The sequence below is a fragment of the Protopterus annectens genome, chromosome 7.part0, assembly GCF_019279795.1.
Source record: "Protopterus annectens isolate FY-2018-M chromosome 7.part0, PAN1.0, whole genome shotgun sequence".
Taxonomy (NCBI): domain Eukaryota; kingdom Metazoa; phylum Chordata; order Ceratodontiformes; family Protopteridae; genus Protopterus; species Protopterus annectens.
The window spans coordinates 970641402-970656949 of NC_056739.1; the positions used below are offsets into that span (position 1 = coordinate 970641402).

Genomic DNA, 15548 nt, shown 5'->3' on the forward strand with positions numbered 1-15548 from the left:
TGGTGAATTTGTCATTTGAATCTTGCCTAAAAAAGGCACTATAGGGGTGGCAAGAGCCTTAGCCAGTATCCGGAATCCCAAAGGTGACAGGTGCAGGCCATCTCTGGCAAAGCATTGTGGTTTGTCGATCATGTCATCCCAGGCAGACAGATACTGGATCACCTAAGAATGACACCAGAAGCTTAGCCAATTGTTGAAGTCAATCATTTTGTCCTTGTACTGTGGTATCATTCTGGGTGATGGCAGGATGCTACTCAGGGCAAGGGTCATACCTGCCTGGGCTACAAGATCAGAAAGCTCCTCCATGTCTCTTTTCATGTAGTCCAGGGAGGTACGTCTCAGATCATTCACACCAACATGGACAATGACAGAGTCATATTTGTGCTTGCTGTGGAGTGACCTGAGTGCATGCGTTATGTGGTGGACCCTGGCACCCAACAGGCAGCTGACAGTAACTTTCTCCTTGTTTAGTCTGGTGAGTGGAACACCAGTGTGCCTGACTATAGCGTCACCTATGACCTACTGGGCACGCTGTTATGCCTTATGGGCTGTGGTTGAGTGGCACACTGAGTTTGTGAGCTATGTGTCATTTGGGTTGTGTTGGGGGGTGGAGGTTGCTTGCGTTTCTGCTTTGGAGGTCCCTGTTGCTTGGGTAGGTGTTTTTTTTTTGAGAGCCTCCGCGAATGTAGGTGTGTGTTCTGTGTTTCTGTGTGTGTGTTTTGGTGGAGTAGGTTTTGAGGGACTATGTGATGAGTGTGGTGTGGTGCAAGTGTTTACCTTCTCCTCTTGACTGTAAAGTCTTGGGTGAAGAGAGCTTTGCTTCCAGTTTGGTTTACAAGTGCATCTCTCACAGGTTGTAGTGTTGGTGGTAGGAGAGGGTTGTCTGTGTACATGAGGCAATTGCTGCATTGTCCCAAGATGCCTAGATTCATCAGGTAGACAGGAGAAATCACCGGGAGCCGACCCTTAGACATGACTAGACAGGTGCTTATTTATTAAGTACAAAAAACTGTTTTCCTCTAGACAAGTGAGGAAAGTTGAGTGCTTTAGTAATTTGTAGCTTATTTAGTGCTTACAATGAGTTCCGAACAAGTGCTGAGCTCAAAGAAACAGATTTGAGTACTGAAACTAGAAAACTGGCTAGTTCTAAGAAACAAAATTAAGCTATAAGACTTCCCTCCAACACAGAAAAGATTGGGGGCTCAAAAGCTTACAAACAGTCCTGGATACAGCAAATCTGTATCTGCACTAGACAACTTATAGGAAAAGTAGGAAACAAGCTTTTAAAAAAATGTTTCTAAGTGGAAAGGGGAAAGGAGGAGCAGAAGCTAACTGGGTTGGCCTTCTCAAATGTTCTCCCTGGAATAGGTAGAATGAGGTAATGACAACAGACTGGGAGGAGTGCCCCAGATCAAATTTACAGTAGGGGCGGGCAACTGCAAAGCCACCAAGTATAAAAACAGGATACCGGGAGGGTGGAAAACAAAAATCTGAACAAACAAAAACCCAACCAGATGCTTAACAATTGTAGAAAATTCTATTTAATACTTCACACACCGTGAGTAAAATAAAAGTGCTATAAATAACTTAGAAATAAGCAAAAGACAGGATACTTAATGTTATACATCACAGATTAGTTAGCTCAGAGCCCTTCCTCCAATTTCCTGAAATGGCAGAAACAGCCTTCCTCCGACTTCCTGAAATGGCAGAAACAGTCACAAGTTAACTTCTTAAGTAACAAAGTTGAAACCTGAAACAACCCGTTTCCTGTAAGTAAATTTTTTGTATCTGGACTGGCATGGCCTTCACATTTGCCAGACACACATACACAACTGCCTGTGTAATTTTTCACAGCTTGCCACTGCTGCTCAACACTTACTGTCATGCAAATGTGGGTCTCAGGGGTGCACACTGCCGAGCCCTGTGTCTGTGTGATGGTTAGCGGTGGACAACATTTTCAAACGGTGCGCGCACTCCCAGTAAAATGTGATAACTGGAATTGGTGGCAAACATTATTCAACACTGCTCGATCTGTGGTAGACATGGCAGGCATTCATGGAGAAGGTGTGAGATTTAGGGCACGGAGATGGGCTTGTCCAGGAGTCCAAGATTTATGCTGGACTCCCAGTGAAACACAGGGGAAAGAGGACACCCCTGCAAGGTTATGACCTTGCTACAAACAAATGCCACATGATGGGATGCAGCACACTCCTCTCTTGCCAGCGAATACTGATTTTGCCAGCGAATACTGATTTTTCCCCACGTATTGCTGATGGGTCCACTCCCATTCACAATCTTTGTAAATGACCTACATAATAACTGTGAAAATGAAAACCAATCCAGAACACTAATAACAACTTAACTATTATCATAGATGACACGCTCATGTTCTTTCACTTCCGAGCTGCAAACTATCTTCTATACACTAATGGTCTACCAAAAAGCTAAGAGACTGCATCTCAATGAAAGATGACAATCAATATTGTTTACATGTTAGCATTAATGTTAAGACAACATTATCTCCCACAAAAGACTTCCAAGATAACTGCACACTGAGTAAAAGCTTAAATTCAGCTGAAATTAAGAAAAGACAAGATAGTGAATTTGTCTTTTGGGGTATATTTCAGTTACTGGCTAGTACGTGCACTGCCTGGATGCCAGCAAAGAAGAAATTTAGAGAACCTGAAAGAAAATCAACCACAAAAGGTGAGCAGAAAACACTGGCTAGGAAGAATGCTGCAGCAGTTCAAGCTCCAAAAAAGAGGTCGGAATGAGGAAAAGGCTGGCCGAGTAATAGACTGTTCAAGAACAAAATTTTCAAAAACGGTAGAATTAGAGGACAGAGCACATAGGAAAAACCTGAGATTTTCTGCTGTACCAGAGAAACTGGAAGGAACAGACAGTAATAAACTTTATGAAAACACAAATAAGCAACTAGACTGGTATTCTACAGCAGAACGTGTTGATTGTCACGTCTATGCTCCAAACACGGCCATGAGAAGGCAGCCAAGACAAAACTGTGGCAGAAGAACAAAGTACTACAAGCTGGAGACAGTAGAGTGTGGACATTTATTCCAGGGAATGTCAAGAGGCAGGTGTGAGATTCAAGCTGCTGTATCCAGCTAGCTTCAGAATATTTTTTCGTGGAGAGTCAATGTCATTTTTGATGCACAATATGTTAAGGAGAAAATACAAAGGTTTGTCTCAAAAAGTGAGCTATCCAAGAGAAGAGGACTCTTTTTATTCTGATAATAAAGCTCAAACAGAGACACTATGCCAGAGAAACTTTTTTTTTTTTTACTTTACTTTGTTCACCTTGTAAGTGACTCCAAAGCATATGTCCTACTTCATGTCATTAATGTCTGGAGCAACATTAAGGAGAGGGGGACAGGAAGAAAACAGGAAGCAGTAAGTGAAACAATTTTTGTTCTTAGTATTTTTATGAACAATGACATACTACATGTTGTATAGCAAAGCATTTTCAGTTATTTTTGTGTGTTATAGGGATGCTAAAGTGAATGGGTGCCGTTTTTTTCCTTCTTACTTCATGTTTGGTTTTGACAGGTGTGGGCACTGCAGTGTAAGAAGAGGGGAGTGCATGGATAAAAGCATGTTTAACATAACAGGGTGTAATCTTGGGTTGTTGAGGTGAGGAACAGTGGCTGTAAAAGTATACAGATCATAAAACAAGTAAAACGGATATGCTTTTTTTCCCACTTTTGCATAGGGGAATGCCTGGATTAAGGCCCTTGGCTTGATCCAACAACAAGTTGTAAAAGGAAGCAAGTAAACAAAACAACACTAAACATAAAAAAGGTTTTCCTTTAGCAAATAAATGTTCATAATGCAACACGAGAAGCTTGTAGCAAAAGACAACTGTGTGTCTGGCTCTCATGTTTCTATGGAGACAAGCTGATAAGATGGCAAAAAAACAGAGTATGTTTCTCTTTCAATGGCTAAAAGAAAGTTTATGTTTCTCTTTCAATGGCTAAAAGAAAGTTTTCTGAAAGTATTCAAGTTGTTTTCCACATCCGGGAGATGAATAAATACAAGACAAAAATAGACAGCACTTAGTGTGAGTAGAAGAATAGGCTTTACCATGCTTCTTAGCATGGATAACCTTAATTACAGTTCAGTTAAAGCCAGTGAGTGTAGCTGTCAATCTGAGACAATTGTTCCTATTAGAGGGTTAAACGCTTTTATTTAAAGATGTATATAATTTTGTGTGTTTTCATTAAGTTAATAAGTTATGGAGGTGTTCTGTGTGTCTGTTGCTTTTGTTTGATGGTTATCATTAAAACAAAGTCTTGTAAGATGTGACATACGTTCAAATACCTATGGCAAGAAACAACTGTATGAAAGATCAACCTGCCAAACATTAGTGTATGGATGTAACACAAAGTTGAAACTAAACATTAAAAAAATAACAGGTGGGAATAACTTACTATCACAATGACAACACACTCCACATTATCTTTGAACATGAATTGTTTCAGAAGAATATACAAAAAAAAGAAAGAGTAGTGAACTATACTAAAATGCAGAGTGCAAATAGTTATGTTACAGGAGACACATAAGAAATAACTGAGCATGTGAATCTGATAAAAAAAACATACTTCAGGATGGTTATTCAGCAGCATATCTAGGACAAAGGAAGAGGGGAATACTTATATTAATTGCTAGAGGAGCTCCAAAAGTGACGGAAAGGGAAAAAGATAACAATGTAAATTTGCAGTAGTAAGGGGCTATTGGCAATGGAAGAGGATTATGCTGGCATGTATTTATATTCCACCTAAAACTGCTACAATGGAGCTTAAGAAAATTCAGGGAGAAATAACTGGCTTTCAGCAGGGAATACTATATATAGGTGGGGACTGGAATTTGATTAGCAACAGCGTGGTTATACCTGGGTGCCTAGAAGGGAATATATATATCAACAGAGGTTAGATTTCTGAAGAAATTTATGAAAATATTTAGTATGGAAGATGTGAATTCAGGAGCTCAGGGAGAATTTACATATTACTCCCTCAGGTACAAAAACTGGTCAAGGCCAGATAGAAATTATATTTCACAGGAACGTGTGCATTTAACTGAAAGTTTTGATACACATCCAATAACTACTTCAAATCACGCACCAATAAAAACTAAAATAAAAATTAAGATATTGAAATAAAAATATGACATTGGTGCTTCCCCACCTATCTGATAAAAAGAAAGGAATTTAAGTAAGGAATGGGTAGTGGAGATGACTCTGGAGTTACTACAGAAGACAGAAATGTATTTTGAAAATATAGTTAGGGAGTGTAATAAAATGAACATAGAGTTTAAAAAGAAAAAGCGATATGGTTAAGAAATAACTAGAATTATTTAGAGGGACTGACAAAGGTAAAAATACTGCAGAATAAGGGGAATCTCACAAAACAAGAAGGGCATAACTGCAGAATGCTAAATAGAAAATGAGGGATGACCTTTATATTATCTAGATCGCTGTTAAGCAACTGTTTTTGATATTAACTCCAGTGCACAGAAGCTTTACCACAATGACTCAGGTAATAGAAAGTAGAAAGGGTTGTTGCCAAGCTTATGGAGCTTAAAGCAAGAAAAATGACCAGAGATACTGTACAAGTATTAGAAATATTCCAGAAATGTTATGAAAACCTGTACAATGCAGAGATATGTGGAAATCAAGAAAACGTACAAATGGAAATGTTTATGGAAGAATTAAATATGCCAAAGTTAAATGTAGAGGACTCTCAGTTATTAAGAGTTAGGACTGGAAAAGCTGAGATAAAAATGGTGATGTACAACCAACCAACCAACCAATCTACAGGGAAGTCTCCAGGTACAGATGGTATTCCTGTGGAAGTTTGGCAGCTAGGAGGGGAAAAAAAGTGATAAAAATCTGGAAGGTTTTGTTTTGCAGTATTTTAAAAGGAGGAGAAGCATCAACATCTTGGAAAAAGGTTGTGGTGGCTGTAATACCTACAGACGGTAAAGACACAATCAGGTCCAGCTTCATATAAGCCCATTTTGAATATAAACCGCAATTATAAACTCTATAGTTCTATAATGGCTAAAAGAAAGGTAAAGGCAATTTCAAAATTGATAGATATGGATCAATGTGGTTTTCTGATGGGGAGGCAAACATCTGACATTAACAGAACAATGATGAATGTAAGAAAATACCACTGCCATTTGTGGGTCTAAATGCACAGAAAGCATTTGACACAGTAAGCTGGGATTTTATGAGTAAAGCAATGAAAGCATTTGCTTTCCCAGACACAATAAGGTTAATTAAGAGGATATATGAGGGATCAGAGGCAAAAATTAGAGTGTGGGGGTCCTCTCTGATAAGTTGTTTGACCAGAGGAACCATGCAGGGGTGTCCTCTTTCCCCTTTGTTATTTAGGTTATAATTTAGAACAACTACCTAAAAAACAAAAAAAAAAATGGGGGACTCAGAAATTCAAGGATATAATTGGTATGTTAATCAAAAAAAGTTGGCTTTATTTCTAGATGATATTAATTAGTACCTGCTTAAACCAGAAAAGGACATTTCAGTGTAGTGGAACATTATGAGACAAATTTCAAGTATTTTCAGGATACAAAATTAATGAAGACAAAACAAAGGCAACTGTAAGCTATGTAACTACAAATAAATAGGTTCAGCAATACCCATATTTATGCAGACAGGACAAAATGAAGTACTGAGGAGTATAGGTTAAAAAAAAGATTATTTTATGGCAGCTGAGGCTATGTGGGAAATAATAAACAAAAACTAACACAAAAACTGCAAAACTGGAATCTCTGTTTTATGGATAACAAGAAAGAAAAAGTGAAAATGTTTTTAGCCCCTTTAGTTTTATACACAGGTCAGGCATATTTTTATCAATCAGTGGAGAAGTTGTGGATAGCAATTAAGAGTTGGATGATTTCATCTGGATGGGAAAGAGGGCAAGAGTCAAGTGAGATAAGATGATACTTCCAATAAAACAAGGTGGTTCGGGATTACCCAATTTGAAGGGATACTTCAGAGCTACACAGTTAAGGCTCTTATACATAACACAAGCAAAAAAGTATAATTCAAACTGGAAAGGGATGATGATTTAACAGGAGAAGTTTAAGATCTAAGGGAGACTGGGATTTTGGATGCAGATCCTAAAGGAGAATACAAATACAATATTCTGTTTAGTTATTGTTAAAGTAGCAGAAAGTATTCTAAGAACTAAGTCAACATGAGAATTGAGAAAGAAGATTCTGCCGATAAGGCTGGTTGCAATAAGGGGTACAGAGAATAGGCAAGAGGGGGTCTGGAACTTACTGGAGAAAACTGACAAAGGAAGCAAGGTACTGGGACCAAATAATTGGAGACGGAAAATTAACAGAATGGAAAGAGGCCAATAATACATTTAGACTGCAGGCTAGAGATTACCTTCCTTATCAAGCATTTTTATCAGAGTATATACAAAGAGAAAGGAATTGGGGGATACTAGGTGAAAGACCAGCACTGATAGAGTTTTAGTAGAATCTAGAACAGAAGCTCTATTAAAAAAGGGATAATTAGTACAACATTTAAAATATTGCATGACAACTACTGGAATCAATCAGAGGGAGTTAGGATGGATTGGTAAGCGAGACTGGATAAGCAATTCACAAAGAAACAAAGGGAAGATGTATGTATGGCTCCCAAATATATAACAAAGTCTAGAAGATTTAGGATTTTTGCTTGGAAGTGTTTGCATAGGTATTTTTTATACCCTAAGCAGACTCCAACACATTTTTCTTCAAGTAGATTGCAAATGTTGTAGGTGTGACAGGGAAGAAAGGCATAACTGGGCACATATTTTTGGGAGTGTAATGCGTTGTCAGAGTTTAAAAATTCCCAGCAAACTACTCATCAGAAATACTGAGCAAGCAAACTGATGTAACTAAGGAAAAGTTTTCAGCTGTAATACAGAATCGGAATTGCCTAGACATACTAAGGTCTTCTTAAGTTTAATTCTGGTGACTGCCAGAAAGTCTACTACTAGAATATGGAAATCAAAAGTCTAAACCAACCAAAGTAGAAGTAGTAAATATAGTAACAGAGACAAAAGAACTAGAGGTGGGATTTTCAGAAAAGGGTAGCAGCAAATTACATAGAAAAAAATGGGAACTGTGGGAACATTACATGCAGAATGATGTTTTGGAGGAGGAATGACGTTTAAGGGAAGGCAAGAACTGAATGAGCTATACAATGTTCAATTTACAATAACTGCATAGAAGATTATAAGTGATAAATAATATTTGCAAGTGAAAATACATCAGTATGGTATGTTTTCATTTATATAAATGTATGACTGTTGAATTACCACTTACATCAAAGGCAAAGAGATTTCTTGTTAACTTTTTTTTTTTTATCTCCCTTAGTTCAGTGTACTTCACTTGCTTCGCCGCTCTACTCAAAATAATAACTGTCTTACTATCACCTCCTTAGGCTACTCACCTACAGAGGAAGTTAGCTCAATAAAACTCTCTGACAGTATCCTGGACAAACAGTTAAATTTGACAAAATAGTATTCAAGGACACAAGTAAAAACTTGACAGGCCTTACAGTGCCTGTGGACCCCTCAAACTCAATATCAGGAAAGCCACAGCCAATGCATGCACACTAACATTCCTCCTTTACCAAGTTCACATGCTCAGTGGGATACAACCCACACTTATACATAAACTAAACCAGGCTTACAATACAACAGCTACATTCACTGCTGGCAATCAAGGCAGCTCATACCACTATGCATCTTCGCATAGCAGACACCAGAAACTTCTCTACTTATCAAATAATCCTTATCAAATGCAATCACATACTAGGAAACTCAAAAGAACATGCAGATCATTTGCTGCCAAACTAATTAGCACCTCCAATATACTCTATGTCATGCATATGGTAAAAAAAATTTACCTAAGCCTTCAAGAGTTCTATACCCATTTTAGCCATAATTGAACTGTAACAGTGGGACTCCCTAATTCAAACACCACTGCATCCCTGGTCAACAAGATACATAGTATAGTCTGCATTTTACTATACTCCATAGCAATTCTACTTTCCTAACGTACTGCATACCCCACAAAGACATATTAACTAACAGTACTAAAGATATTTTTTTAATCATCAGTGAATACCAAGTTTAAACTTGTCAACTAGTCTCCTCCATGTTACTAGACAGTTTTCTACTTATAGACGTTGCTATACACTTTAATTCAGCACTAAGCAAGTATTAACTATCCAGTGAGTATATTCTTACATATTAAACTTCTAATTTTACATTTATTTGTAGTAAAGCACCTGCTGTATATCAGCTGCCATTCCCAATGTTTGCTACAGCACTGTAAATTTAAGCATTACTAATCTAGGTTTCTGTAGTGTATGGTGATGATTCAGTTAACCATTGTAAATAAATAAATGAAGTTGTACTACTTGACGTATCAGCAAAGCAAAGTAATTTAATGCACACGTTAATACCAACATGCAGACAAATGAGAGATTCAGACACTACAATTAGAAGGTGAAGAACACCTCTGCAATGATCACAAGAACCAGAGAAATAGATCTTGAATTAACAATAGTGATAAAAACAAAAATGAATTACTTATTGCTATGTTAACTAATTCCACTGCTACACTGACACCTCACTTTTTCTTTCAGGAAATCTTAAGATCATTTGAAACTTAAACAATGGTGTGCAGGTTAAAAAAAAATAAAAATAATGGGAGCTCAATGGCACCTACAAAAAATAAAAGAAGCTGACGAGCGGCTTCATAGTATCTCGCTATAAAAGTTTAGCAGACTCAACAGACAACAGGTCTCCATCTATTATGATCATTTATAACAGTAAGTACGTAACCAAACTAACCAACAATAAAGTACAAAGCTTGGAACACCTCAAAAATCGAGACCTCACAAGCCATTTAAAAAGTTGGCTGGTATTCATCTTCAAATAACACTACCCTTAAACCATAAAGACTTCTCAGCAAGACTCATTTGATGAAGTGCACCTTAAGACACCATATCTTTGGTCTTATAGACATTACATATACACAAATAAAGGCGACAAATAATTACACAAGACTTACATAGTCTATCCATTTATAGTGGCTAAGCTGCACATCCTACTTATCTAGATGTACACCCATTGCCCCCATACATATATCCCTCCAGAAAATGACTTCCAATACATGTTTAACAGCATTCTGTTCTGCACACACGGTAACATACTCTGCCTACAGCATTTTACTACCACTACATCAGTAATTCGGTTTCAAACTTCTCAACACTTGAACAATGGATTACATCCAATTGCTTACCACAGAGGTATAAACAAACACGTATGTAACCAACTCCACACAACAAACTTACAAAGGCCTGCGAGTGCAGAGGTTTTGGGTGGCACATTAGCATTAGCATAACTGAAATTCTAAGTGTAAGGACAGCCAGTACTGCATCCTGCACTTTTAACAAGAAAGCCTCAACACAAGATAAGGATGAATCACATTACTATTACAGCCGCAGCAAAAGGTTTGCCAGTTCAGTTCTCAGCTGGGGTGCCTGCTGAGTGGAGTCCCCATGTCCTCCCAGTGATCATGCGAGTTTTATCTGAGTGCTCCTGTTTCCTCTCACATTCCAAAGAGATGCAATAAGGTGAATCATGGATTTTAAATTGCCCATAAGTATCAGTGTGTGCATGTATGACACAGAAGAAAGACTCAGAAACCTAATTCTATTTCCCTACTTTGCCTTGAAAATTCCACAAGTAGCAGTGGCTGACAGCAGGGTCACTCTAAAAGTTGGATGTAACTCATAAGGTGAGAAGGGGCTTTGAATGTATATATATCTACATAATTCAATTTCTACATTATGATTCAGGGCAATTAAACTCAATTACTCACAGAGTACCCATTCTGAGTCACTGTCACCAGCATTCCACTCACTCATCAGATCCATCATAGAGTATAATGCCCCCTTCGGCATGTACCTGAGCACACATGGGAAAGTCCGCAAAAGGTTCCTTACAAAAAGGATACATGAAGTAAATATGATGTCCTATGCAGATGGCTTCAAAGTACTAGCTCTACACTCAGTCTGACACAAACTACTGAAAGGTGACCTACAAATGGCGTACAAGGGATCCTTGGACCCAGCTCTGATAAACATTTTGCGCATCTGCAAAACACACAGCATCAGAACTACTAGATCCAAAGACTTGAATTTTGTTTGTAATATACACAGGACATGATGGACAGACAGATATGTATCTCAGAGACTTCATACTGCCTGGAATAGGCTCACCATTCATATGAAGCAAAGTCTCTTCCTTACCATATTGAACAGTAAAAAGGATTAGTGGATGGGAAATCATAAATTCACCCCTTGTCTGGTGCCTTCCTTCTTGATGGACAGAGGTAGTCAGTAACTCATGTAAAAGCCCAGAATCATCCCCTATAAAAATGTCTACAACATAAAACTTGTGGTTGCACATCTAGACTTACAAAGTACCTAGTGGTCGTCAGACTAGTACAGACCTATGAACCTATTCATTGTCGCAATTTCACATGGAAATCATTCAGTGCCAGTGTCATCTGGCATTCCACCCACCACTTTTTTGTGCTGGTGGTAGCCATCATTCTACCCCAGAAGTCCTTCTGTGCTGGTAACTTCTGACATTCCACTCAGTACTCATTCTGAATAAAGGCCACCAAACATTCTATCCTACAGTCATTTTTTGCAGGTGCTGGCCAACACTCATTCTGTGACGGCACTGGCCAGAACGCCACTCATAATGTCTGACTGCAAAACAGCACTCCATCTCTCCTTCAGCACAGGTTCCACCTGGCTGTCTACATGGCAAACTAGGCCCACCCAGCAAAGCTTACTTGCCAGGTGGCACTCTACCCAGCAAACTGAGTCCACCAAGCACAGCTTGCCTGCCAGGTGCCACTCCACCCAGCATGGAACTGCTGGGTCTAACAGCTAAAATAGATAAAAGTTTACTTCACGATCCGGCTGCCCCTCTATCCAGCACTTTACAAGTGCATCCAGTATGCCATCTTCTGTGAACTGCATGCCAGGTGGCAGTTCACCCAGCACAGGGCTTTGGGCACTGAAGACTGACAACTATGTCTAGTAAAGACATTTCACTATAACAGCTAACACTCCACTAATCAATGTGACTCTCCAGCTGACACTCTGTTGTGATGCACACACTACTTTATGTGGCACTCTGTCAGTGAACTGTGGGACAGACTGTGTGCCATGTGGCATTTCACCCAGCATAGCTGGTTGTACGAGAATGACAGCTATGTCAAGTCACTAAAGTTCACGACCCCCTCTCATAATCAGCTTGCAACCAGTACATATAAACATTTAAGTTCAAAATGACAGCAAATTAATCATAACACACAGCTTTCCTATATGCAACAGTTTAATATGAAATTGGCTTCTACTACCTTCTGCCTGAGAAACTTCTGAATCTACAGAAAAGATTTCCTTCTAAATCAAAAATAGCATTATTGACTAAAACTACATAACCGACGAAGCTGCTATACAATGATCACAACTTAAAACTGCTGAGAAACTTAAACAATGCCACTTTATCCTTAATACGTATTAAAGGTGACGTGAACAACTTATTGTCAAAGGCGTACAAGACGTTCCCAGAATAAATCCTCTCAGAGCAAACACATACAGGATTGGGATCCTTCAGAAGAAAAACAAACAAAACTAACTACTACTGCATTACCACCAACTAATCAAAACTTCCACAGAATGGTTACCCAAAATAAGCAAAGCACATATGCCAGAAAAACATAAAGTATAAGTCTCAGGAACATATTATAAAAAGAACACCTTTCTGCTCGTCGTCGGAATCAACATCACTACCAAACAGATCTTCCATGTCGGCCATCGCTACCAGATCACGACTAGCTATGATCAACTAAAAGGACCCCTATGACATACAGGGAAGCGACTAAACCTTAATTGCCGAAAGGGCCGCAGTGACATCATGGTGACATCATGGGGCGGAAAAGAGGTGGGATTAGTTATTCTTGTCAAAGAGGCCGGGTTACTTACTGCATATTGATTTCAGTTGCGTTATTGTTTCTTGGACGTATATGTGCAACTAACTATCTAGATTTTTTTTTTGTAGTAAATCCATGATACCTTTCAGCTGTCCCTGTTTTCAAGGAAGTCTCTGATCTAGGCTCAAAATGCGTATCTATCCCTCCTAAAACCATTGATTTAGGGAGAAACTGGCGGATTCCTCTTATTTTATTTATTTTACATTTGTTGACCGGGCTAGTCCAACTGGATATATGTCCATTTTCAGCAGAGGCCCGGGGAGAAAAGCTCCACATGCAAACATTAGTAAGAACAGGTACAAATTAAGCATGTATATCGTATATGCATCAAAACACATTAGATATTAACTACAATACAGAAGATGAAAAATAAAAAGTGTGTTTTGTTAACAGTTTCTTAAAGCTAAAAAGTTGAGAGTACCTAGATACACAAGGAAAGCTAGTTAGTTAAAGCAGAAAAGTTGAGAGTACCTAGATACCCAAGGTAAGCTAGTCAGGGTTGCTACATTGGCAGAGCCAGTGGGTTTTGAGGTGAGTTTTGAGTTGGGAATTAAAGCAGGGAAGAGAGGAGATTGCTGTGAGATTATGAGGAAGAGTGTTCCAGGTTTTTCCTGCTGTGTTGGAGAACAAGGATTTGCTGGCTGAGTTATTTGGTTTACTAGTGGATATAAGTAGTTTGTCGGAGGAACGAAGGCTTTTAAGATTGCAGTAAGGAGTAATAAGTGAAGTGAGAATGGCAGGGTTTGTGGGTTTGTAAAGGATTTTGTGGGCTAAGGAGAGCTGGTGGAATAGAATTAGGTTTTGTAGTTCGAGCCATCGTAGTTGCCTTAAGTTTTGGCAGTGATGTGTTCTAAAAGTAGAGTTAGTGGCAAATCTGGCAATATTGTTGTAGGCAAAACTAAGAAAAAAATAAACAACTGAAATACAGAAACCAAGTCAGCAGCACCTTGTCCCAACACCAGAAATATATCAGGAATCCGTCAAGAATAAAAAATATTTAATTAATACAAAAAGTATTACCTACTTCTATGAATCTACACATCTTACAAGATTCACATACGGTCATTCCTGCATATTTATGTATTTTAGTCTGTTGACCACCACTTTCAAGTAAATTCTTGAGGTTATAACCTTTACGGAAAACTATATTTGGAGCTGGAACCTACTGGGTCCAGCTCCAAATATAGTTTTCCATAAAGGTTATAACCTCAAGAATTTACTTGAAAGTGGTGGTCAACAGACTAAAATACATAAATATGCAGGAATGACTGTATGTGAATCTTGTAAGATGTGTAGATTCATAGAAGTAGGTAATACTTTTTGTATTAATTAAATGGTTTTTATTCTTAACGGATTCCTAATATATTTCTAATATTGTTGTAGGCAGCAGACAATTTGCTGAGGTTAGTTTTGGACACTGAAGTGTAGATAGGAGAGGCATACAGGAGGGTGGAAATAAGATGGGACTGAGCAATGGAAGTTCTGGCAAGTGGAGTAAGGAATGGTTTAATTCTATAGAGGGAGCCTAGTTTTTTGTTAACTAATTTTATAGTATTGTGGATGTGCGTGTCAAAGGTCAGATAGTTGTCTATCTCAACTCCGAGGAGTTTGGTAGTTGGATTGGGTGATATGTTGGTGCCATTATTTGATGTGACACAGAAGTTAAGTGGAGAGGATTTTCGGGTTGGTGAGAAAAGTAATAATTTGTTTTTTTTGGGGTTCAAAATTAAGCATCGTTTGAGGAACCACATCTCTATGTTTTCGAAAGTCTTTTGGGTGAGAGAGTGCAGTACAGAGGGGGATGAGGCAGAACAGATTAAAGTAGACTCATCTGCATATTGTATACAGGTGGCAGGAGAAATATGAGTATGAAGATCATTAATGAAAACTGAAAAGAGGAGAGGGCCAAGAATTGAGCCTTGGGGGACTCCTAGAGTAATGGGGAGGTGGTTGGATAAGTTATTATGCCACCGCACAGCCTGTTGTCTGTTGTGCAGGTAAGAGTGGAACCACTTAATTGAGCTTGTGTCTAGTGCAAATGATTTAAGTAAGTGTAACAGTACTTCATGATTGACCATATCAAAGGCTTTGGATAGATCAATAAATATAGCAGAGCTAAGGGTATTATTGTTCCTATTTTTATTGATGCAGTCCGTGAAGGAGAGGAGGGCAGAGGTGGTGCTATGGTAGGGTCTAAAGCCATGTTGACAGTTAGCTAGCAGATTGTTAGTTAACAGGTGATTCAGAAGTTGCTTCTGGACACATTTTTCCATGATTTTAGCAAGAGGAGAGAGCAAGGTTATGGGTCGGTAGTTAGAGAGTTCAGTTGAATTTCCACCTTTATGAAGGGGAATAATATGAGATATTTTCCAGAGTGAAGGAATGTAGCCTTCTTCAATGGTTTTGTTAATCAGGATGGTGATGGGATA

At 38.6% G+C, this 15548-nt stretch overlaps 1 protein-coding gene across 8 annotated transcripts in view; it reads right to left on the reverse strand.

Moving 5' to 3' along the window:
- LOC122806811 (RNA polymerase-associated protein LEO1-like) overlaps nt 1–13027 on the reverse strand; it is a 424604-nt gene extending 411577 nt beyond the window's left edge. For all 8 annotated transcript variants that reach the window (XM_044077549.1, XM_044077544.1, XM_044077545.1 and 5 more), the window contains exon 1: nt 12887–13027. In XM_044077549.1, the coding sequence (XP_043933484.1) occupies nt 12887–12944 (58 nt within the window). In that variant the 5' untranslated portion in view covers nt 12945–13027. The remainder of the gene's footprint in view (nt 1–12886) is intronic.
- Between the last annotated feature and the right edge of the window lie 2521 nt (nt 13028–15548).